We start from the raw sequence: 22207 nt of genomic DNA on the forward strand, positions 1-22207 counted from the left end.
ACGGGAAGAAAACCGGTCCACAGAATCCCAGAACCTTCACTCTTACTGACTTTGCTCTAAGGCCTAGGGGGAATGCATGTCCCCAAATCCCAAAGGCCACTGGAGTCTCACCACACTGCCCCGTCCCTTCCTGGGCACTTTGCTGCCACTCACCCTAACCACAACCCTGCAAAGCAGGGGCGGCATCCCTTCACGGATCAGGACACTGAGGCACAGGAAGGTCTGGTGACTTGGCCAGTTGGAGGCAAATCCACGTGCCCCACCTCCCCCCCAGGCCGCTGAGGCACAGCGGGGGCCGCCAGCCCTCCGCGCTCTCCGGGGCACGTGCACATGGGCTGGGCCCGCTGGTAATGTCGCCACTGCCGGAGGCCAGAAACTGGCCGCACCGGCCCCACAGACCGGTTCAAGAACGCGGAGCCCAGAACGTAAAAGCCTCACCCAAGAGCCCGAGTGGCAGACGCAGGTCAAAAGCCCGTTCAGGCCGGCTGCAGGGCTGGTCCTTCGCCCACACCTGCTCTACGGGGACGGCAAGACGGGGGCAGCCACAGGCTCCCCAGCGCAGAGCCCACAGCGTGCACACACACCACGGCTTTATTAGTTCCACAGTCTTCCAAAGCACATCTCCTGGCCCTGCGCCAGGAGCAGATGCCCAGAGGCAGCGAGGCAGGCAGAAAGTGCCTTCCTGGGGGGCAGCTGGGGCCCCTGCACTGGGGGGGGGTGGAGCGCAGGGGGCAGTTCAAGACGCCGGTGGCGAAGACAGCGACGTCCCCGGGGGGGTGGGGGGGGTGACGCGCAGGAGGCCTGGGCAAGTCCGTGGGGCCACGGGGGCTCACTTGAGGCGGTAGAGGACCTTGCGCTGCATACGATGCTGGATCTCGCCCCGTCGTAGCATGAGCTGCAGGACCTTGTGGATGGCATGCTCCGGGTATTTCTACGGACACAAGGCCAGATGTGGGAGCGTGCCTCCCGAGGGGACCCCAGAACACCCCACTGGTTCACCCTCTGCGCTCTCCTATCCTCCCTGCTCCCAGAGAACATTCTGGTTTAGGAAAGGCCTTCACACCCGTCTCCGTCCTTCCTAAGAAGAGCTCCCACGTCCTTAGCACCTACAACATGCCAGGCACTGTTCTGTACATCAACTCACTCCCTTCCTGTGCGGCTAGTCTGCTGATTACTCCCATGTTACAGGGGAGGAGCTGAGGCGCAGAGAGGCGAAGTCACTTGCTCAAAGTCACACAGCAATTAAGTGGCAGAGCTGGGACTTCAACGGAGTCCACCTGACTCCAGAACCCAAGTTCCTGACACCCTACACTTCTCTAAGCCTCGGTCTGCTCGCCTACAGAATGGGCGTAGTCCCACCTACTGCCCAAAAGTGCTCTAAAGACTGAAGCAAGATGACGTACATGAAGAGGAACTGAAACCAGAAACTGGTGGACTGTTCCTGTGCTTTTAAAGACAGAAGCAGTTCTCCACAGCATCTAGAAAGCCCCACTCCTCTCTCTCTGGGGTCAAGAGCATTGTCCTCCAGGAGCTGGACGGCTCACTCTCCTGGCTCTGCCCCCGCCCCCAGCCCCATAAAAGCCAGGCAGTGGGGGGAAGGAATCGATGGGAAGGGCTCGGGGAGCCCGACTGTGGTTCTACCAGAACGCCAGCCCCCTGTCCTCTCCCCTAATGGGACAGATAAGTGCCCCCTCCCCAGACTGAAGCAGTCCCTAGGGAACGAATGACAGGAACAGGTCCAGGACAAGAAACAGCTGCCCTGTCCCCATCCCAGGCCTGTCTATTGAGCCACAGGACACGGCTGTTGGGGAGGTGGGAAGCAGGCTACGGAAGTAAGCAGGAGACGCCCCCCGGCCCCGCTTCCAGGCCCCAGGGAAGGCCTACCTGCTTGGTGAAGTCCTGGATGATGCTGTGCTCGGACACCTGGGAGCCGATGGCAAAGCGGCGCTTAAGCTGCTTCTCGATGCGGCTCAGCAGCTCCTGGTCCTCCTGGCTGGTAAAGCCCTCCACCCCTGTGGGCAGAGAGAGACAGCTGGGTGGGAACGGGGTGCCACGGATCTCAGTCTGCCCGTGGTGGGGCAGAGGCCTGCAGAGACAAGGCCCCTAAGCCAAGAAAGAGGACTCAGAAGAAAAACTTAAAAAAAAAAAGAAGAAGAAACAGCTCAAAGAAGGGGAACATGTGGGGGATAGCACAGGCCTGAGCAGATGGCTCAGCAGAGCCCTGAAGCCAGGGGACGAGGCACACCTGTGCGAAAGGATGCTCTAGGCAGAGGGAAAAGCAGGTGCAAAGGCAGGGAGGCAGAAACCTGACTTCGTTCAAAACCCAGTCCAGGGGCTAGGGACGTGGCCAGACCAGGGGTCAGGGGTCAGCTCCTGGGGACCCCTAGGCCATGGCACGGGTTTTGCTTTGATTCTGGGGGAGCAGCCAGTAGAGGGCTCTGAGGAGGGACAGGAGCTGACTTGTGGGAACACATGTCTCTGGCCGGTCAGGCAGCAGGGACAAAGTTCCAGGAGAAGCAGATCTCAGACAGCTGAAGCCCCCTGTGACACAGGAGGGAGGCAAGGCGCCCCAGGGAGCCCGGGCCAGCAGGAGGCTCCTGACTTCCAACTACTGATACAGGGTGACCAAGGCCTACAGATAGATACCTTGGGGTTTCAGCTAAGGAGAGGGTGGGGCATAGTCAGTGAAGCCACTAGGACGGACTTCAAGGCTCCAGGTTGAAAGGGGTCTGCAAGGCAAAGTCCTACACAGCCTACAAGGCCCAACTCAAATTCCACTGTCCCAAATCACACCTGACCTCCATGCATCAGCATCCCAGAGAGCTCTCCGTTGGCAAATGTCTCACAGGACAGAAATCCCCTCCTGGGCAGAGACAATCTTCGCCAAGGGGGTGATCCCTCTCACCACCCAAGGTACCAGCCACACTGGCCCTCGCACCTGCCAAGACTGCCCCCTCCTTGGAGGCATGGCACTGAGCCTTCCCTCTACCTAGAAGGTTCTCTACATCCCCCACCCCCACACACACACACACACAGAGCCTTATGTCCTCATTTCACACCACTGCCTCTATGTCCCCTCCGCAGTGAGGCCGTCCTGACCAACCCCCTGATGCGGAGGCATCCAATCCTCCTCCAACACACCTGGCCTGCCAGAATCCGCCCCCCGAACTTTTGACTGCCTGAACCTGATCAATCTGCCTTTGCTCTCTCTCCCCCCACTTAGAATGAGAGGCCCACAAGGCAGGGACTTGGGAGATCTATTCCCTCTTACACCCCAACACCTGGAACAGCGTCTGGCAAATACCACACCCCACCGGGTGAAGGAATGGATCTATCCCAGGAGAGCCTGGCACACAGTCAGTGCTCCAGAAAAATCTGTTGGAAGGCTGAGCCTGAAGCAGGTAGCGGGACTGACAGCAGTTTGACCGACACTGGCCTACGGGTCGAGAGCTGCATTCTAGCTAAGCAAACGGCCATCCTGGCACCACAAAAAGGCCTCTGAGTGTCCATCTTATTTCTAAGTGCCCAGCTGGCTTCTGGAAGGCAGCTGGAAGTCAAATGAGGGAAAGAGCTTTGGAAGCGCTCAAAATGGTTATGAGGTCACAAGCAGAGTGCTAGCGTTCTCAGACAATGACAAAATTACAATCCTTAACGATTAACAGGGTCCAGACGGTTGTGTTCAAGGGTCTGGAAGAGAAGCTGCTGCTTCTCATCTGGGAGGAAAACGGCTGGGGGCAGAACGGGGAAGGGTGGCTGACCGCCAAGAGGAAGCTCAGAGACGCTGGGCAACCGCACAGGAGCAACCAATGCTCCAGGCCCCCAGGATGCCGCCCGGCCCCGAGCCGGGACCCTAGGCCCGTGCCCCTGTGTCTGCTCACCTGACAGAGTGCCGGACATGGCAGCGTCCAGCGTGGACACCTGGAAGAGCCGCAGAGCCTCTTCCACGTCGGCCTCCGTGGCGAAGGGCTGCAGCTTCATCTTGCTGAGGGCCTCTGCGATGCGCACGACGGCCTCCAGCTGCCTGCACGGGAGCGACGGGGTGGCCTCAGCTCACTCCCCGCCCCCGACCCGCGCTACTGTCAGGGAGGTGCCTGCCCAACGTAGGAAGGCCACCGGGAGACTGCCTGCGGTCCCCATGACCTGTCTCCCTTTCCTCTTCAGTAATGGAACCGATTTTGACTCCAGCACGTGGCACCCAGCTATAACACACTTCCCAGCCTCTCCTACATCTAGGTGCGTCTATGTGACTAAGGTGTGGCCGAGAAGTTCTAAGTTCAAACATTTTGTGGGGATTTCAGGAAATGTCCTGAAAAGATAGGCCCTTCTTCTCCTTCCTCTCCTGTCACCTGGAATACAGAGGTGAGGGCTGACGTTCCAGCAGCCATCTGGGACTATGAGGACGAGCCCGAGTTGCCAATGACTCTGAGGAGCCATCACACCAGTCCTGGACCACCCACCCTCGAAGATTCCCTAAGAGAGAAAGAAACTTCCAATTTGTTTACTCTTCTTTATTTGGGTTTTCCATTACATACAGCCAAACTCACTTCTAACTCATCAGCGCTGGCAGCAGGATGCAGCCCAGGTAGGTCCAAGCTCCTAATCGCTATACTCTACTGTATAAACTCACAAGAAGAGGAGTTTAAGAACTATGAAAGCAGGTCCCAAGAAGGAAGCAATTTCCCTGCTGTCACACAACAGGCCAGAGTCTAGGAGCCAGGTCTCGTAACTCCCATGACTGGACCCTTCCCTCACCCTCAGGCTTCCCTGCAATGAGGGAAGCCAGACAAAAGTCACAAAACAGGGTTCCAGGTTTTCTCAACCTTAAAACAAGCCAAGACGTACATATAATCAGAGAGGCCACTGTTTATATAAACTCCCAAAAGCCTCCCTGGCCAACAGCCCATACTACGGGCCTACACTGTGGTCAGCAAGGGAGCCTGGCCCAGGGCTTGCTAGGCACACCCTGCTTTGTAAACTGAGGCCCATCCAGCCTGCCTGGGTCCGGCCCTCCTGCGCCTGCTCACCGCACGGTGATGGGGATGTTGGAACGGCGGTCGATGTCCCGCTCATGCTGACGGGCTCCGCTTCGCATGATAATGTACCGGTTCTTCAGTTTCTCTGCAGCCTCTGCCGACAGCCGGGGGCCACACTTCCTGCAGGACGGTGGGGGGCAGCTGTCATGAGGCCAGGAAGGAATCTGGGGGCACCCACCGTGTCCCCCAGCCAGTGACAGTCACTCATTAAGGGGAATGTTGAGATCACCTAATCCCACCCTCATCCTGAGGATGGGAAGACAGAGGCCGGAAGGAGGGAGTCAACTCCCCAAGGCCGCCCAGGACCTGGCATCAAGGTGGGGTGAGACACAGCTGGGGCCAAGCCCCTGAGGACAGAGCCCTAAAGATTCAGAACCAGGACGAGGACCCAGGACTGCTGGACAGCGCACTGCTCGGGACCCCAAAGGAGGGGGTGAGTTCAGAACCCACCTGAATACAGCGCCTCACTTCCCACTGGGGGGGTTCTCAAAGATTCCCTGCCCTCAGTGTCCACCTCCAACAAGAGACAGCTGAGGGCGCGTGCAGGCTCTCGGCGCTGGGGCTAACAGCGCGGCCTCTGGGGCCGGGTCCCTGGGTTCAAATCCTGGCTCTGCTCCCTCCCACTTAGGACCTTGGACGAGTCACTTAACCTTTCTTTCCCTCCACTTCTCTGCCTCAGCCCCACCTGTAGAATGGCTCACTACAGCACCCTCAAAGGCTTCGGGACAGGGCGAAAGCTCAGTTACACGTGAAACACTCAGAGGAATGCCTGGCACAGAACGGTGACCATACGCATGGTTACTGTTATCGGCAATGTGTGAGCTAAACAAGACTAGAAGTCGCACTCACACACACAAAAAAGACTAGAAGTCGCAGCTGCCATTTCCTGAATGTTTCCTCCGTGCAGGGCTCTGCCAAGCTCTCAATCATCTGTGCAGTCCTCAGGAAAACCCCAGGCCACACCAGTCCAGGGAAAGCGAGGCTCAGGGGTCACCCGACTTGGCCCAGGTCACACAGTGGGGGCGGACGCTACCCAGAGCCTGCAGCCACACTGTCCGCACTGCAGTGTCTCCCTGCATGGGAGAGTCCCGGGGGTCGGCGAGACCTTCTAGTTCCCACACCCTTGTTTTAGCAAATGGGGAAACGGAGCCCAAGAGCCACAGAGCAACCTGTGCAAGATCACAAAGGAGCCGAGCTGAAACTGTAAGCAGCGCCTCATCTCAGGCACCCTGTGTGAGAGGCAGGCCCAGGCTTCAGGGTTCTCTCCCCCAGGAGAGCTGAGCCACCCCACTCCCACGGGGCCCGCGTCCAGGACTCACACTCGGCAGTAGGCAATGAACTTCTTCAGCTTGGCCAGGTCGACCTCACCCTCCACGGCCTGGGTCTGGGTCAGTGCACTCACGTGCAGAGTGATGACGTGTTTGGCCAGCATCTGGGGGCGCAGAGGGGACACTGGGTCAGCCCGTAGGCCCTCCTGAGCATAGGTCCCAACACAGAAGTTGCACAGGCAGGGAGGGAGGGTGAGAACTCATGGAAAGGAGGAGGCCCCTTTCCTTGTGAGCTATGAGCTGATTAGACAAAATCCCACAGCTGCCAGGGCCTTATCTGCCGCCATAAGGAGATCAGCTACCTGAGAATAGGTCTCCAGCAAGGGAGGCAGAGCGGAGGGGCAGAAACAGAGAGCTCTGGGGCCATCGAGCCCCGGATCCAGGTGGGCCTCACACCTCTAGGCTTGCCCATTACATAAGCCATTCTGTTCCTTCCAGAGACGTTCTGACCAGAGCTGGGGTTCTACCACTTGCAAAGGTCAACTCCCCTGTTTCGTATACAAGGCGCTGAGGCCCAGGGAGAGAATGATTTACCCAACTGCACAGCACAGCCCCGGCAGGAGGCAGGACTCTGGACCCCTAGTCCAGCGTTCCCTGCAGGCCGCAGCCGCCCCCCTCCCCACCCCGCCCTGGGCTGCCTGCTTACAGGCAAGTCTGACGGGCAGGACTTAGGGCCAAGCCCCTTGTTTACCCTCCCCCAGAACTGTGGGCCTGGCTCCCGCAGCCCCAGCCAGCTCCAGACGCACCACATCCCTCTCTTCATTGTGCTCGTCCTTGACGATGAAGATCATGTCAAAGCGGGACAAGATGGTGGGCATAAAGTCGATGTTGTCCTCCCCCTTCGTCTCATCCCAGCGACCGAACACCGAGTTGGCGGCAGCCAGGACGGAGCAGCGGGAGTTGAGGGTGGTGGTGATCCCAGCCTGAGAGGCAGAGAGAGGGGAGCAGACAAGAGAGATGAGACCCTGGGCACGCGTGTCTCCCACGTACACACGAGTCTCTCCCATGCACACGCTCGCACAGGCCGGCTGCTGCAGCCAGCAGAGACCGGGGCAAACCAGGCCCAGCCCAGGGCCCGATCGCGGCCCCGGGCCAGCACCCTCCACGTGGCCGGGCCAGGCCGGACGGCAGCCGCGCACCTTGGCTATAGAGATGGTCTGCTGCTCCATGGCCTCGTGGATCGCCACTCGGTCGTCTTCCCGCATCTGTGTGGGGCAGAAACGTCTGTGAGGCCTGGGCAAGGGGGCGGGAGAGCTGGGCAGCCGGAGACCTACAGTAGCGACTGGTCCCAAGTCCCGACTCTACGCCTGGCCCATGGCAGGAATCAGGTGGCCTCTCACCCTGGTGACAGTGAGCCAGGTGGGCTTGGCTCTCCTCTCCCCTCTCCAGATAGGGAAACTGAGGCTCAAAGAGGTTCAACTACTTCCCTCTAATAACAGGCCCAGGACCGAACACCAGTCTCCAAGTCAGAGGTAGTTTCTGCTGTCCCAGCCCAGGAGGCCACACCTCCGGCCCCATGACCACAAGGTGCCACCCACCTTTCGGCCACCACCTCACCGTCAGACCCACCTTGTCAAACTCGTCAATACAGACGACCCCCCCATCAGCCAGGACCATGGCTCCGCCTTCCATGATGAAGTTCCGGGACGAGGGGTCCCTCATCACTGAGGCTGTCAGGCCGGCCGCACTGCTGCCTTTCCCAGAGGTGTACACCTGGGGGATGGGGGAGGGGAGGGTGGCATCAGGACATCACCCAGCTCCAGTGAGTCAAGGGCCCAGACTGATGTGGCTTGCCCAAGGTCACGCATCAAAGCTGGCTGCCGAGCCCAGAATAGAACCCGTGCTCCTCCCTTCGGGTGGGAAGGCCGCCCTGGGCACCGGTCTGGCCTGGAGGTTCTCCCCCAGGGGGCGTCCACGTCCACGGTCAGCTGAGCCCTACCACAGCCCTGTGAAGCAGCGCTCGGGCCCGCTCTCAGATGAGCAAACTGCGGCCCAGAGGAGAGGAATGCCACACTTCCAGGAGGCCTGAGGGCCGGGATGGGGACTCCTGACTCCTAAGGAGAAGCGTCCCCCTCCCAGTCCCTTGTCGTCTTTGTACAGACCCACGCACCACAAGCCGCCACCCTGGCAAGTGGGTGAGGAAGTTGGAGGTGAGGAAGTTGTGGTGGTGGCCTTAGAGTGTAGAACACACACGCCTTCAACAGCGCTTCGAGAAAGACAACGTAAAGCATGCCGTGGTGTTCTATTAACCTATAGGCTAAAACAGTAACACCTCAGATAAAATATTATAATTAATTTCATCTGCTCCTTTTAGTTTTTAACCAGGGCAGCCAGAAAACGGGACACCACCCCCATGGCCCATATAGCAGCACCCGTGGGTCTCTCTCACGCGGCTATGGCATGAACACCTGGCACTTCTGATCCCCCCGACCACACCTCCCCCGACACAGCCCTGTCCTGCTGGGTCATCTTTGCCCCACTCTGAGCCCCCAGGCCCACCGATCACTGCACAGAGGACCCCACCAACCACACACTCGGGGTCAAATCCCTGTGCTTGCACTTACTCGCTGTGGGACCCTGGGCAAGACTGAGCTATTCTGTACCCCAGTTTCCTCCTTTATTTAAAGGGGTCACGGCACCCACCGCACAGTGAGCGGAACGTTAGGCCAGTAAACCAAAGCAATGCGCTGCAAGCAGTGCCTGGTCCTTGATCTTCAGGTGCTGACCGATGTCATGATTTAGCAGGTGGATAAACGGAGTCTCAGGGAGATGAGGCAACCCGCTCAAGGCCGGCAGCCAGCTAGCTACTGGCCAGGCTGAGACCCAAAGCCCACACCGCCTTTTGGGCCGCACTCCACCCACCGCCCCAAACCACCCCACACCTGTTGGTCCCCTTCCTCCTCTCTGTGCCCTCCTGACCCGCAGCCAAGAACGAGGAAGAGACTCTGGTGAGCCGGCCCACCACGGAAAGCCCAGGGACCAGGTAGCCTGGGCTGCAGCCTGCCCTCCTAAGGGGGCAGCCGAGCGGAGCGGCATGTCCCCAGGCACTCACCCCTATGGGGGAACACTTCTCCACAAACTTTAGCAGCTGGGACTTGGCTGTGCCCGGGTCCCCCAGCATCAGCAGGTTGATGTCTCCTCGGCGGGTGAGTCCATCGGGGAGCCTGGAGGAGGACAGGCAGGTGGGCCAGGCTGGGACTCAGGCCGGTCATAGGGAGGGCTGGCAGTGGGCCCCACAACCCGCATCACAAGCCTTGGTGCCGCAGGCAGGCAGGGGCTCTGAGCTGAGACCCTCGTTCACAGCCGTGTCCCCAGCTGCACCCATGGTAACGATGGAGGAGAGAACTTGCCTCCAGGCCAGGGACAGCCAAGAACATGGCACTCAGGGCCGGGGCACACACGCTAAGGGTCTGATCAGATAGCCCTTGTGGCTGGAAAGGAGAGGGGGGGCCCCCAGCAGCCCGTGCACAGCACAGTGCGACCGGCACCAGACGGGCAGGATCCTGGCCCCACTGATGTGCCTCTCAGCAAGTCCCTTTCGCTCTCCATGCCTCAACTTCCTCACCTCCAAAGTGGACTTGGTCAGACCTTCCTCTGAGGGTGACTGTGAGGGCTGGCTGGGTGTCACACACGAAAGCGCGTGCAAGAAGGCCAGGTGCACAGTGAGGCCCAGTATGTGGTAGCTACTAGTAACGTTATCTTCCCTAGCTCTACTACTTTCTCGTTTCAACACAACATGGGCTGTCCTGCGAGGACCAGGTTCTCACCTGCCCTGTTCCCATGGAAACTTGGGTCCAGAGAGGGAGTGTCTCTCGCCCAAGGTCACACAGGAAAAAGTGGCAGAGATTTAATCTCTGGTCTCCAGTCTCCAAGCCCAGAGCTCTCCCCACTGCAGCTGCTGGCCCCCCTCCCCCATCCACCCCTAGTTCGGGTGAGGGGATCCCTCCGGGTAGGAGAGCATGGATTAGCCACTAGCCGGCTGACAGCAAGCCTCAGAGTAGGGGAAAGGACTTGGAAGTAGCAGGCAAGGCTGAGGGAAAATGAGAAGAACATTCAAGTCCTGACCATCGGCGGCCATCCTCCTATGGGCCAAGTCACCCCCCACCCCAGATCTGGTGGGACTGGAACCCCACCTCTTTCGGGAACCCCCAAACAGCAGGCAGGCGATGGCCTTCTTCATGTCTGTGCCCCCGAAGATGGATGGAGCGATGCTTTTGGAGATGACCTCGTAGACATTGGGGAGGGCGGCCAGGCGTCGGAACTCCTCCTCTTCCTGAGGGGTCACGGCCCCGGCAAAGCTGCGGCCTGGGTGGGCCAGGGAGGGAGGGCACGTGAGTGCTGTGTGAGGAAGACCCTGCCCAGCCAGGTCAGGGCTCCCTGCAAGGCAGGGCCTCAGAGCCCAGACGGCATAAGCCTGAGGAGACAGAGCCCAGGTCTCCCTGCCAGGAGTGGGCCTGTGCTCACCATCCAGGGAGTGAGGGGAAGGGGGGTGTGAGGAGCTGGAGGGCCAGATTGTAGAGGCCCTCAGGGACCACTGGGAAGGGTGGGGACAGGGAGACCAGGAGGCCTGACCATAATCCCAGAGAGAGACGGCAGGGGCTCAGCCCAGGGTACAGCACAGCCGGGCCCCAAAGCCAACTCACCAGAGCCATCTGTGTCCACCTGGATGCCCAGGACACGGATGTAGGAGCTCCGGATGCCCACACCCACCCTGTCACGGCCCCTGCTGGAGGTCAGGCCAAACTTCTTGATGGAGTAGATGCCCATGACGGTGACCCTATTCCCAGGGACAACCCTGTCACACAGATACCTGAAGAGACAGGGAGGAGGGAGAAACAAAGTGAGAGCCTGGGGGGGGACAGCGAATCCCTGACCCTCTCACCCACACTGTCACACTCACAGTCCACCTTAGCATTTGTACTCCAGATCTCTCCATCCCTCAGGGCCCCCCTCCAAGCATGCATGGCTCAGCTGCCTACAGGATGGTGCTCAGCACCCTTGCTCATGGTGGTGGCCTGACCCTTCCCTGCCCTCAAGGGCTCTTTTGTTTTGCCGGTTGGGGCCCCAGGAGAGGCTTGGTGCTAGCCACCCCAGCCTTCAGAAGCCACATCCCCATATATGCTGCCAGACTTGCCACGGGGCTCCCCTTGGCCAACTCGGGGGAAGCCTTCCTCCTCAGGCCCCTGGCCTCTCTGCAAGGGCCCCCCCACCACCACTTCTGCCTCTTCGGGGCTCCACGAGCTCGGGTACATCCTGCCTCTGGACGTCCACGTCCTCTTTTCAAAACTAAGACACTGCAACAAGGAGTCTCCAAGTCGCTCCAGTGAGAACCAGTGTGGCACAGAAGGGACACTGGTGCACGCATCTGCACTCTGCCATTTAGAAGCTGCGTGACCTCAAAGAAGTCACCGTACCTCTCTGAGCTTGAGGCGGGGGGCAGCGACAGAGTAACCGGACCTGCTCATATAGTGGGATCAAGTGAGGAAACAGACCACACATGCTTTACATGCCAGAGTCACATCCCACAAAGGAGCGTCACTGTCACAGTTTCAGCCCTGAGAGGATCCTAGGGCGCCCCTTCCCATGCACCACTTTGTTTTTCTTATTTTGGAGACGGGAAGAGAGTATCTTCAGCAGGCTCCATACCCAGTGCGGAGCCCAACACGGGGCTCGATCTCACGACCCTGAGGTCATGACCTGAGCCGAAATCAGGAGTTGGTCACTTAAAGGACTGAGCCTCCTCCCAGGAGCCCCTTCCCATATACCACCTCTTACGTCTAGACTAGACTACCTGGAGAATAACCTAACAAACATCAAGTACTTAATTCGTATTAAAGACCGGTACGAAACACGTGCATTTTCCAATTAACATCTCCCAGCAGCCTAACTAGAGATTAAGGATGGTCATCACGCCCGTTTTACTGCTGAGGAAACTGAGCCTTCGCCGGCTCATGTAACTTCCTCCTGTCCGGCTCCTCCACGTTTCCACCGTCACTGACAAAGCTAACAAAAGCTCTGGACCCACTCCTCAGGAAAACACACAGCACAGAACACCTGCAAGCACATCCAGCTGCGGCACCCCGGTCACATCTCCAAGCCTTCCTCCCACGTGGCCATGAGAGGACCAGACCCCAGCCGAGCACCTCTCCTCCTTCCCAACCGGTCAGCAAAATCCAAGGAACGATGTTATCAGAAAGCCCCGGGCACAGGCGGGGCAGGGGCATCAGACAAGCAGAGGCTCTCCGAGCTGCAGCTGTAGGGACTCTCCGGGTAGGGCCCGGGCTCCAAGCTCACGAAGCCATCAACCTCTCAAGAGTTCCAGGGGGCTCTGGAACTGCACAGCAGGGGCTACGTGCCTTGCTGATTTCGGGAAGACGGAGCGAGCGGAAACGTACGGGAAGCACCGGTGTTCCAGTGAACCAAGTGTTACCGACCAAGCCTTCCTCTCCTCCCACCGTGCTCACCGGGCCTCGGCCAGGGCCACCCGCCCCCGCGGATGCCCAGCCCCAGCCCCGGCCCCTGCCTGCTTCACCTGTCACAGTAGAGCTGCATGTGTCTGGGCATCTCGCCGTGAGGCACTGCGTCAGGCAGCTCCTGCAGCTTGAGAGTCTGGAAGTCCACACACTTGCACTTGTCAGGCATGATAAAATATGGGTCCAGTGGGCATTTGGGGCGCCCGGCTTGATCCCTGTACGGGGGTGGGGAGGAGAAAGGGTCACCAGAGCTCCCCTGCGAACCCAAAGCCCAGGGAGTCCATCCCAGGAGTCGGCGACAAGATCCGGCCAGCAGCAAGTTGAGGGTCTCTGGGATAAGCTGAACAAGGCCCTTAAAAGGAGGGCAGCTCTGTGGGGGACCATGAACCAGATCAGGAGTGGGGAGGTCTGCTCCAGGCCTGGCTCCTCCATTAATTTATGGGACACAGACAAGTCACACTCTCAACCCCCATGAGGTCTCAGTGTCCCCACAGGGAGAGGGGCCAAATCACCAATGACCTCACGAAACCCCCACTCAAATCCCAGGATCTCGTGGTGAGGGTCTGGGCACCTACAGACCATTCTCAGGGTCTAGGCCTCTTTTTACCTCCACGTAATGAAGTCAAGTTCAACTACCATAGCAGTGTTACTGCAGGGCACTCACTCCGTGCCAGACCTTGTTCCACAGGCCAGGGACCCAGGGGCAACAGAAGTCCCTGCTCTTACAGAGCTCACATTCTAGTCAGGGGCCGCCGGGGAGACTGAAAAAACCAGCCAACAAATGGCTGAGTGACAGAATGACAGCAGTGCCCCATGCTGTCGGGTGGGTGGGGAAGAGTGACAGGGTATGCGTGCACCGAGTGTAAGATGGAGGAACCTCTGGGAGGTGACATAAGAGAAAGCTGACGGAAGTGAGACCGAGGACTGCAGAGGGCAGAGGAAAGAGCACGTTCAAAGGCTCTGTGCCAGAAGTGTGCTCAGTGATCGCAGGAAGAGGAGGGAGGCAGTGAGAGAGGGAGGAGGACCACGGAGGGCCGTGCACGCCAGGACAGCGCCTGACTTTGGATGACATGGAAATGACTGGGTCACCTGCAGGACAAAGAGTCCTCTCCACCAGCTGCGGGGTGGAGAAGAGACTGGGGGACAACTACTCCAAGTGAGGGAGAACAACAGCATGGAGCAAGGCAGACGTGCCCAGGTGGTGAGAAAGGGCCTGATTCTCTACGTGCAATCTCAGGAGCAGAGCCAAAAGGACTTCTCAGTTGTCTAGATGCAAGTAGGAAGAAACACTCTGAGACCAAGGATTTGGGCCTGAGCACCTGAAAAGATGGTGTTTCCATCTGGGGTGCAGGGGAGGGTCTGTGGAAGGGGAGATCTGGGGGTGGGATGGAGGTCAGGTCCGTGTGGGGTGCGTTCAAATCTGCAATGTCCACTGGACACCTACATGGGGATACCTGGCTGCCAGCCAGCAGCCGGATCCGACCCTGGAGTTCAGGGGAGACACATGTGTGAGCGTCCTCTGCATGTGGACCATCTTTAAAGCCCGAGATCACCCAGGGAGTGAGTGCAGAAAGAAAGCAGCGTAGCTAAGCCCCGGGGCACTGCAACATTTAGGTCAGGAAGCTGAGGGGGACCACAGAGGCCAAGGAGCAGCCTGAGAGAGGGGGCAGGGCCTTCAGATCAAGGGTGGAGCTCATTTCCTCTAAGGGGCCAGAGAGCAAACATTCGGTCTTAGGAGCCAAGAGGCCATATACTCCCCACCTCTGCAGAGCAAACGTGGTCCATGGCAATGTGTAAATGCACAAGCTTGCCGTGTTCCTGGGCCGGCCACCCCAGCAAGCCTCCAGACAGACTCATTCCGCTGGACTGCTTTTCCCTCCCAACCCTGGGTTCCCCACAAAGGTTGTCTGGGAGTCCTGGTGGGGACAGAACTCGCCAATGGAGGACACCAGCCCTGAGCCCCAGTGCACGGGCCTGTGCCACTCCCACGGGACACATGCCCTGCTGCAGGCCGGCCCTCCCCCGTCCCGTCGCCCCCCAGACGTCACCCCCCCCACCCCAGCCGCTGGGCCCGGCAAGGCCCACTCACGTGTTGCACTTCCTAGGCAGGGCGTAGCCCTCCAGGCCCGGGTGCATGGCGATGTTGCTGAGCGTGTTGCGGCAGCTCCGGCACTGGATGGAGATGCGGGTGGCCTTGGCGCGGACCCCGGACGCCGAGATGATGATGCCAGGGATCTTCACCAGGTGCGACATCATGTCCGACTGCAACAGAGCCATCAAGAGCATGGTTGGTGGGCGCCTGGGTGGCTCAGTTGGTTAAGCGACTGCCTTCGGCTCAGGTCATGATCCTGGAGTCCCGGGATCGAGTCCCGCATCGGGCTCCCTGCTCGGCAGGGAGTCTGCTTCTCCCTCTGACCCTCCCCCCTCTCATGTGCTCTCTCTCATTCTCCCTCTCTCAAATAAATAAATAAAATCTTTAAAAAAAAAAAAAAAAGCATGGTTGGTTAAAGGGAGACAGGGACAACAGAGATTATGATAAAAATCTCTTTTTCTGGGGTGCCCGGCTGGCTCAGTCTGAAGAGCATGTGACTCTTGATCTCAGGGTCTTGAGTTCAAGCCCCACAGTGGGCGTGGAGCCTACTTAATTTAAAAACAAAAACAAAAAAAACCCCACACTTCTAGAAAATCTTTTTCTAGTGCATGCTGAAGTATTTAGGGACACAGTGGCACTTCTGTAATTTACTTAAAATTTAGCAAGGTCGCCTGGGAGGCTCAGTCGGTTAAGAGTCTGACTTTGGCTCCGGTCATTATCTCTGGGTCCTGGGATCAAGCCCCACATCAGGCTCTGCGCTCAACGGGGAGAGTCTGCTTCTCCCTCTCCCTCTGCCCCTTCCCTCATTCGTGGGCACGCATACTCTCTCTCTTATAAATACATAAAATCTTTTAAAAAATGAAAAAAAAGTACTTTACCAAAAAAAAAGAAAAAGAAATAGCAAATAAAGCAAAACGTTAACCATTAAACCGAGGTGAAGGTATATGAGATGCATTACACTATTCTATTTCCATGTGTAATTTTCCATAAGACAAAACAAAACACAAGAAAAGTTCCTTTCATCACTTTCTTCCCATTCCCAGGGGCTTCTCTGGGACAGGCAGGCTACGGGTTCATGCAGCCTGGGACATGGCGGGTGGAGAAGGAAGGAGGCTGGCCCCCTCTGCAGTACCTAAGGGCAGACGTGCCTGCCATGACCCAGGGACACAGAACTGTTGGAACTGCCACAGAGCATGATTTTTTAGAACACAAGCTACAAAGCTGCAGGTATCCTGGCACTCCACAATCCCGAGCTGGAAAGGACGGGGTTGCCTCAGCCCCTCCAAGCCATCCCGACAAGTGATCCTTCTAGAGGGGGATCCTCCCAGATCACAGGAAACCCATCAGCTGAAACAGGCCGTTCACTGTGTCCTCCAACGAGTCTGAGAGTAGGAAGGTGTCCCTGGGGGGAGCTGAGGCTTGGCTCCCTAACCAAACAGCTGGCCCCCCAAAGCAGGTCCAATGCCACTTCCACAGAGACGCAAACGCGTGACACTAAACTTGATTCCAAACATCGTCACGGAGCCCCTCCCTCATGCTGGAAAGACAGATAAAACTCACAAGCTCCAGAGCCCACCGCCCTGCTTCTGGAACCACCCGCCATCGTGCAAAACAAAGGCAGCTTGACAGGGGCCCCAAAAGAGCTGCAGGATGTGGGGACACAAGCAAAGACCACAGCATGCCCTCTGGGTGCAACACATGACCAGAAGGTGCCATTAGCTCAGTGGGTGACACTCGGGCCCCACTGTGGAGCGTGCAGAGCACAGGCATGCGCATCACTTGCCTAGATTCTAACAAGAGCCCCGCGACAACCACTAACGTCCTGACCAGCATCACTTCCTGCTCACTGCTCTCCTGCTACTTTATCAATTCTCCACATGGCAGCCAGAGGGACTGTTTGCAGATGGAATCGGCCCATTCTACTTAAACATCTGCTGCTTTCCTACTGTGCTTCCTATAGAATCCAAGCTCCTTCCCATGGCTGGAGAGGCCCTGGCCCTCAGGCCTCTTCCCCCCTTCCCCCAACCCTCACGCTCACTGGGGTCCGGTCACACTGGCTGCTTCTTATTCCATGAAGCATGCCACTGTCTGTACCTCAGTGCCTTTGCACCTGCTTCTCCCGGAGCCTGGAATGCTCTTCCCTTGGGCTGTCATGCAGCTGACGACGCATCACTCAGACTCACTCCAACATCACTTCATCAGAGGCCTCTTCTGACCACCATCTACCTCCCTCGGCCATTGTCACGTTTAGCTCGTTCTTCTCTTTTCTTCATGACTGTACATGGCTCCTGAAGCCATCACAATGTCCCTTACCTGGTTCTCCCCTCATAAGCTCTGTGAGAAGCAAGTCCCGTCTGTTTATAGTCAGGGTCTAGCCCAGCACCTGGGGCGTAGCAGCCTTTAGTATTTGTCGATTAAAACAAATCAACACCTGGGGCACCCCTGGGTGGCTCAGTCGATTGGACGACTGACTCTTGCTTTCAGCTCAGGATCAGGTCATGATCAGGCCCCACTCCGAGCTCTGTGCTGAGTGGGGAATCTAGTGTGCTTGTCTCTCTCCCTTGCTCCTCCCCCCCACGCTCACGCTCGCTTGCACTGGCTCTCAAATAAATAAATAAAACCTTTAAGAAAACAAACACCTGGATGACAGCTGGCTCTGCCAACCCCGCCTGCTTCCCAATCACTCTTTAGCCACGCTGGCTGTTCTTCAACACAGCCTTGAACATAACCAAGCCCTCCTCGCCCCTCAGGCTTTGCAAGGGCTATCCTCCGCCTCCCTGGGGTGCTCTCCCAGTTGTCTGCTCGCTCAGGTGGTTCTCCACCAAGGAAGCCTTCTCTGTCTTTCCCAGAGGGCCACCCCCCGACCCCAATTTCTTCCACTGCACTTAACGATCATCTACAACCATCACAGGTGACATTCACTGGTTTACTCAGGTTCCCTCCCACACACACCTCCTGGGAGGATATAAAGTTCACAAGAACAGGAACTTGTTGTTTAGTTCAACATTGTTTCTCCATGACCTGACTCAACGCCTTGCCAACAGGAGGAACTCACTTGTCCAGTGAGTTAATTTTAGGGGGAAGAAACGGGCTCAGAGAGGCTGAGTGAGCTGCTCACGGTCACACAGCTGGCACTCAGGTCTGGCCGGGGCCTGAAGCTCCTACACACCATGCAGCAGCCACCGTCACCCTCCGACCAGCCTCTAAGTGGACCCACCTTGAGGCTACGAATGCTGGACGGGCTGGCATCCGACTTGAGCATGACCTGAATGTCCTGGAGCACCTCCTCGCCCGTGGGCCGGGGCCGGGTCACCTCATCAGCCACCTCCTTGGCAGCTTCCTCTAGCTGGAGAAGAGGAAGGCGACAACTGTTGGTGACCAGAACAGGACCAGGAACCTGGGGGATTCAAGGATGGGGTCCCACTCACCAGCTGCAAGTGCTCGGCCGGTTGCTTGTACAAGTAGTCGGCCAGGTCCTCGTCGAAGCTGGCCAGGTCCTCCATCTCCACTTCGACCCAGTACTCCCCCAGATTGTAATGGCGCTTGAGCTCATCCCTGGTGTGGGCAGGTAGCAGGGTGGGGGCAGGGCAGCGTGCAGAGAAGAGGAAATCAACACTGGCTGAAGTGCACCTGCACCCCAAATTTGCCCACACCATTGCCACCACTACTCCCACTCCTCTCCCCAAACACACATCGAGTTCCAGGCGACTCTGTGACATAACCCTGCGGAGGCTCCCAGCTGCCCATAGAGGCATCCTCCAAAAACAGCTCCGTGGAAACAGTCCACAAGATGGTTGAAGGCGATTTCAACACGTAAAGACAGGGCTGTGTGCACAGGTCAGTTTGGGAGACTCCGTTCTTTCCCTGCAGGACCCCCTGGTGCCTTTTAGTTTCTCTCAGAGACTAACAAAGCACAAGGCTCAAACTTGGAGACCACAGATAACAGTGTGTCTGTCTTATCAACCACCAGATAGACTTTTTACAGAGCATCCCATGGGACTATTGTCCCAAAACACACTTAGGGACCACTGACCTATGCTACCCAGAGGCCTCTCCTCAGACTCATCTCAGACCTTATCCCCTCCGACCTTATGTGCCAGGGCCACACGAAATGGCCATCCTGGCCCAGAAAGCACCTTGCTATTAACAGGCCACCCATACCTCTCCACCCAGACATGCAACTGCTCCTATCGGAAATGCCCTCCACACCTGAAACTCTTCTCTCAGCCGAGGGTCAACTTGGGCTCCTCTGGAAGCCCTCCCTCATGTTCCTCCTTTGAGGCAACTGTCACCTTGTAATTTATCTCTTGACCTCATGCCTTGCCCCCACTGACTCAGGAGCTTCACTGACCTCTGAGCTTCTAAAGAGTGAGGAGTACGGAGTCTCTTCATCTCCGTATCTCAGTGCCTAGACACAATGCCTGGCACACACATGGCCAACGTCAGCTGGTACATGAATAAACGGGAGGCAGAACTGCCGACGTCCATTTACTGATGACACAGAGAGTCTGTTACTTGGAAGTCATTCAGCTAATAATTGGCCGCGCCCAAGCCTGGACCCACAAGTTCACCTTTCTCTGCATTTTAAGGCGCTAGGGAGAGAGGCTGGGCCTACGAGGATTTGGCACGATGCCACAGGTTAGACAATGACTAAGAGCGGGTTCAGTGGTTAGCCCAGCACCTGAACAGTGCCTGGCACACGGCAGGTGCTGATCAACAGCAGTTGCAAGACTGGAACGGACGCGTAAGTGAAATAAATCCTGACAACCATCTTCACCTTCTGCACACGCAGAGAACTTGAGTTCAGGAGGCATCACAGAGACAGGACACAGGACAACAACAAGGAGGAAGTGAAGAGCGAGTCCTGGATAAAGAACCAAAGGGCCCAAGAACTTCTAGATGGTTATTAGGGGCCCACTCAACAGGTGGCCACTCAAAAGTTAACTTCAGGTATAAAATGTACAAAGCCAAATATCACACTGGCGCGGCCAGGATGAAGCTTCGGCTGGGACCCAAATCCTCAGACCTAGGACAGGCTCCTTCACCTCTCTGCGCCGTGTCCCCGTCGTGCTCCAGGACACTAGAAGGCTCTGGGTGCAGACGCGTGTTCGCACCGGGTGTGCTTGCTCCTCACCCGGGCGAGTGCATGCCCACCTTCCCTCCGGGCCCGCCCCAGCCCGCACCTGTATTTGAAGGTGAAGCCGGTGCGGTCGGTGCCCACTCGGTACTGGCGCAGGAACTCCTTGAAGCGCCTCTGCAGCTGCGATTTGCGGGCCTGCCCCTCGTCGGCCGCGGTGTCCCCCCCGAAGCTGTCGCTGTAGAAGATGCCGGGGTCGTCGAAGCCCGACATGACTGCGCCTGGCGCGGGGACAAACAGCTGGAGCAGGCCGGGGGCTCGCTCCCAACGCGGGGCGGGGGGACCCCGGCCCTCCCGGAAGAGAGACCCTGCCCACCCTGCTGCGCCCTCAAGTGCGGACGCCTGCACACTCCGCGGCCCTCACCCCGCCAGACCCGCCGGCCTCACCTCCCCGCTCCCGCACGTCCAGGCACACAAGGACGTCCGCGCTCCGCCGCCGAGTTTCGCGGGAAAAACGAGACGCCGCGTCCGGGCGCCGCAGGCGCTGCGCCCCGATTGGCTCGCCGGGGTCCCGCGGCCAGCGATTGGACCGCTCTGCGCCCGCGAGCACCGCCTCCCGGGCAGACCACCGGAGCGGATTGGCTGCGGGGCGCATGACGTCATGCCCCTGGCCGCCTTCCAGGCTCCATTTTGCAGGCCGGACAATTTGGCGCGAAACTTCCGACCGGGGAGGAAGCGGCGGCGCGGCGGGCGCAAAGATGGCGGCGGGGAAGCCTCCCGGGCCCGGGCGGCGAGTGCGCGCGAGGGCTCTCCGTGTACACCCCTCGAGCCTTTTTACAAGTCTTCTGGGAAAATGGCCGCCTGCAGAGCCAGGGCCCGGAAGACCTGGGGGCTCCAGCAGTCGTCGTCGCTCCCGGCGGGAGCCCGCTGCCCCCTGCGCCCAGCCCTCCCTGTCACACACCCTCCCGACGTCGGAGATGAGTCAGAAATAAGTCCTCTCTGGGCCCGAAATCGTCCATCCTTGCGACTCAAGGATGTTTCCTTAGACCCAAAGGGTGATACCTTTTTTCGTTGTAGATTTCTCATTACTTGGCAATGCTTAAAATCTGCGAAAATTCACGACCAGACACCCAACCTAGCTTGAAAAAGAGAAAGATTTGGCAAAACTCAGCGTTCTCCATCTCTCTTCCCTTCTTTTCCATCCCCACTCTCGAAGAGGAACAACTGGAAATTCTTTATCCCCTTGGCCACAGTCATGGAAACATTCACGCCGAGTATGTAAAATGCGTGTATTTTTAGTGTATAAAACACAAATGAATCTGACACTTGCTTTTCTTATTAATACTTCGTGGAGGTTCCTCTGAGGACGGAACAGACTTAACTCATTCTATTTTTTGATTTTTTTATTTTATTTTATTTTTTTTTTTTTTTTAAGATTTTATTTATTTATTTGACAGAGAGAGAGATCACAAGTAGGCAGACAGGCAGAGGGAGAGGGAGAAGCAGGCTTCCCGCGGAGCAGGGAGCCCGATGCGGGGCTCGATCCCAGGACCCCGAGATCATGACCTGAGCCGAAGGCAGACGCTTAACGACTGAGCCACCCAGGCGCCCCTATTTTTTTATTTTTTTAGTATTCTCTACACCCAACGTGGGACTCGAACTCAGGATCCCGAAATTAAGAGTTGCATGCTTTGGGGACTGAGCCAGCCAGGCGCGCGACTCATCGTATTTAACAGCTGATTCTCCCTAGTGTGAATAGAATACAGACTATCGGGCCATTTTCCTATTAGTAGAATCAAGGTGGTTTGTTTCTCTGTCTCTCCCCTCCCTCCTTTCCTTTCTTTATCACTACAAGTAATGAACATTGACATCCCTTTCACAGAAAGCTGGGAAGTAGGCTTAGGGTGGGAAGAGCTGCAGCAATTTGAGTGCCTGCTCTTGGCAAACAGAATCTCATAACCTGTGGCTCCTGGGCCTGGCTGCACTTTGGAATCTCTCAGGGAACTTTTCACAAACAGGATCCCAGAGTCCTGCCCCAGGTCTCCAGACTCAGAACCTCTCAGGGTGGGGCCCAAGATCCCCCAGTGATTCTGACGCCACCAGCCATGCACTGGCATTTAGATACCCCTGGGCCCTCCACCGGCTGTGGGAGGTAGGGGTATTATTTTCATTTTGCCAGTGAACAGAAGGAGACGAGTGACTTA

The 22207-nt window shown here is 57.7% G+C and overlaps 1 protein-coding gene across 1 annotated transcript; it reads right to left on the bottom strand.

The window, feature by feature from the left end:
* Nucleotides 1-573: 573 nt before the first annotated feature.
* Nucleotides 574-20536, bottom strand: MCM5 (minichromosome maintenance complex component 5). The gene is made up of 17 exons (XM_034987625.1): nt 20451-20536; nt 20110-20284; nt 18355-18481; nt 18144-18272; nt 14924-15096; nt 12894-13049; nt 11005-11171; nt 10495-10666; nt 9414-9525; nt 7931-8074; nt 7501-7566; nt 7108-7284; nt 6353-6465; nt 5025-5153; nt 3879-4021; nt 1885-2012; nt 574-931 (listed from the first exon to the last, which is right to left on the bottom strand). Exons 2-17 carry the CDS (start codon nt 20274-20276, stop codon nt 830-832), a joined length of 2205 nt encoding a protein of 734 aa, XP_034843516.1. The 5' UTR covers nt 20277-20284; nt 20451-20536; the 3' UTR covers nt 574-829.
* Between the last annotated feature and the right edge of the window lie 1671 nt (nt 20537-22207).

The sequence above is a fragment of the Mirounga leonina genome, unplaced genomic scaffold, assembly GCF_011800145.1.
Source record: "Mirounga leonina isolate KUSES-001 unplaced genomic scaffold, KU_Mleo_1.0 Mir_418, whole genome shotgun sequence".
In the NCBI taxonomy this organism is placed as follows: domain Eukaryota; kingdom Metazoa; phylum Chordata; class Mammalia; order Carnivora; family Phocidae; genus Mirounga; species Mirounga leonina.

What these genes read in the sequence shown, in the direction of transcription:
- MCM5 (XM_034987625.1), bottom strand. Translation starts at nt 20,276, where the DNA reads ATGTCGGGCTTCGACGACCCCGGCATCTTCTACAGCGACAGCTTCGGG. An exon ending in GTATTGACGAGTTTGACAAG is followed by an intron (nt 7,567 to 7,930) that starts GTGGGTCTGACG and finishes TGCCCCACACAG; the next exon opens with ATGCGGGAAGACGACCGAGT. An exon ending in ACAATGAAGAGAGGGATGTG is followed by an intron (nt 6,466 to 7,107) that starts GTGCGTCTGGAG and finishes CTGCGCCCCCAG; the next exon opens with ATGCTGGCCAAACACGTCAT.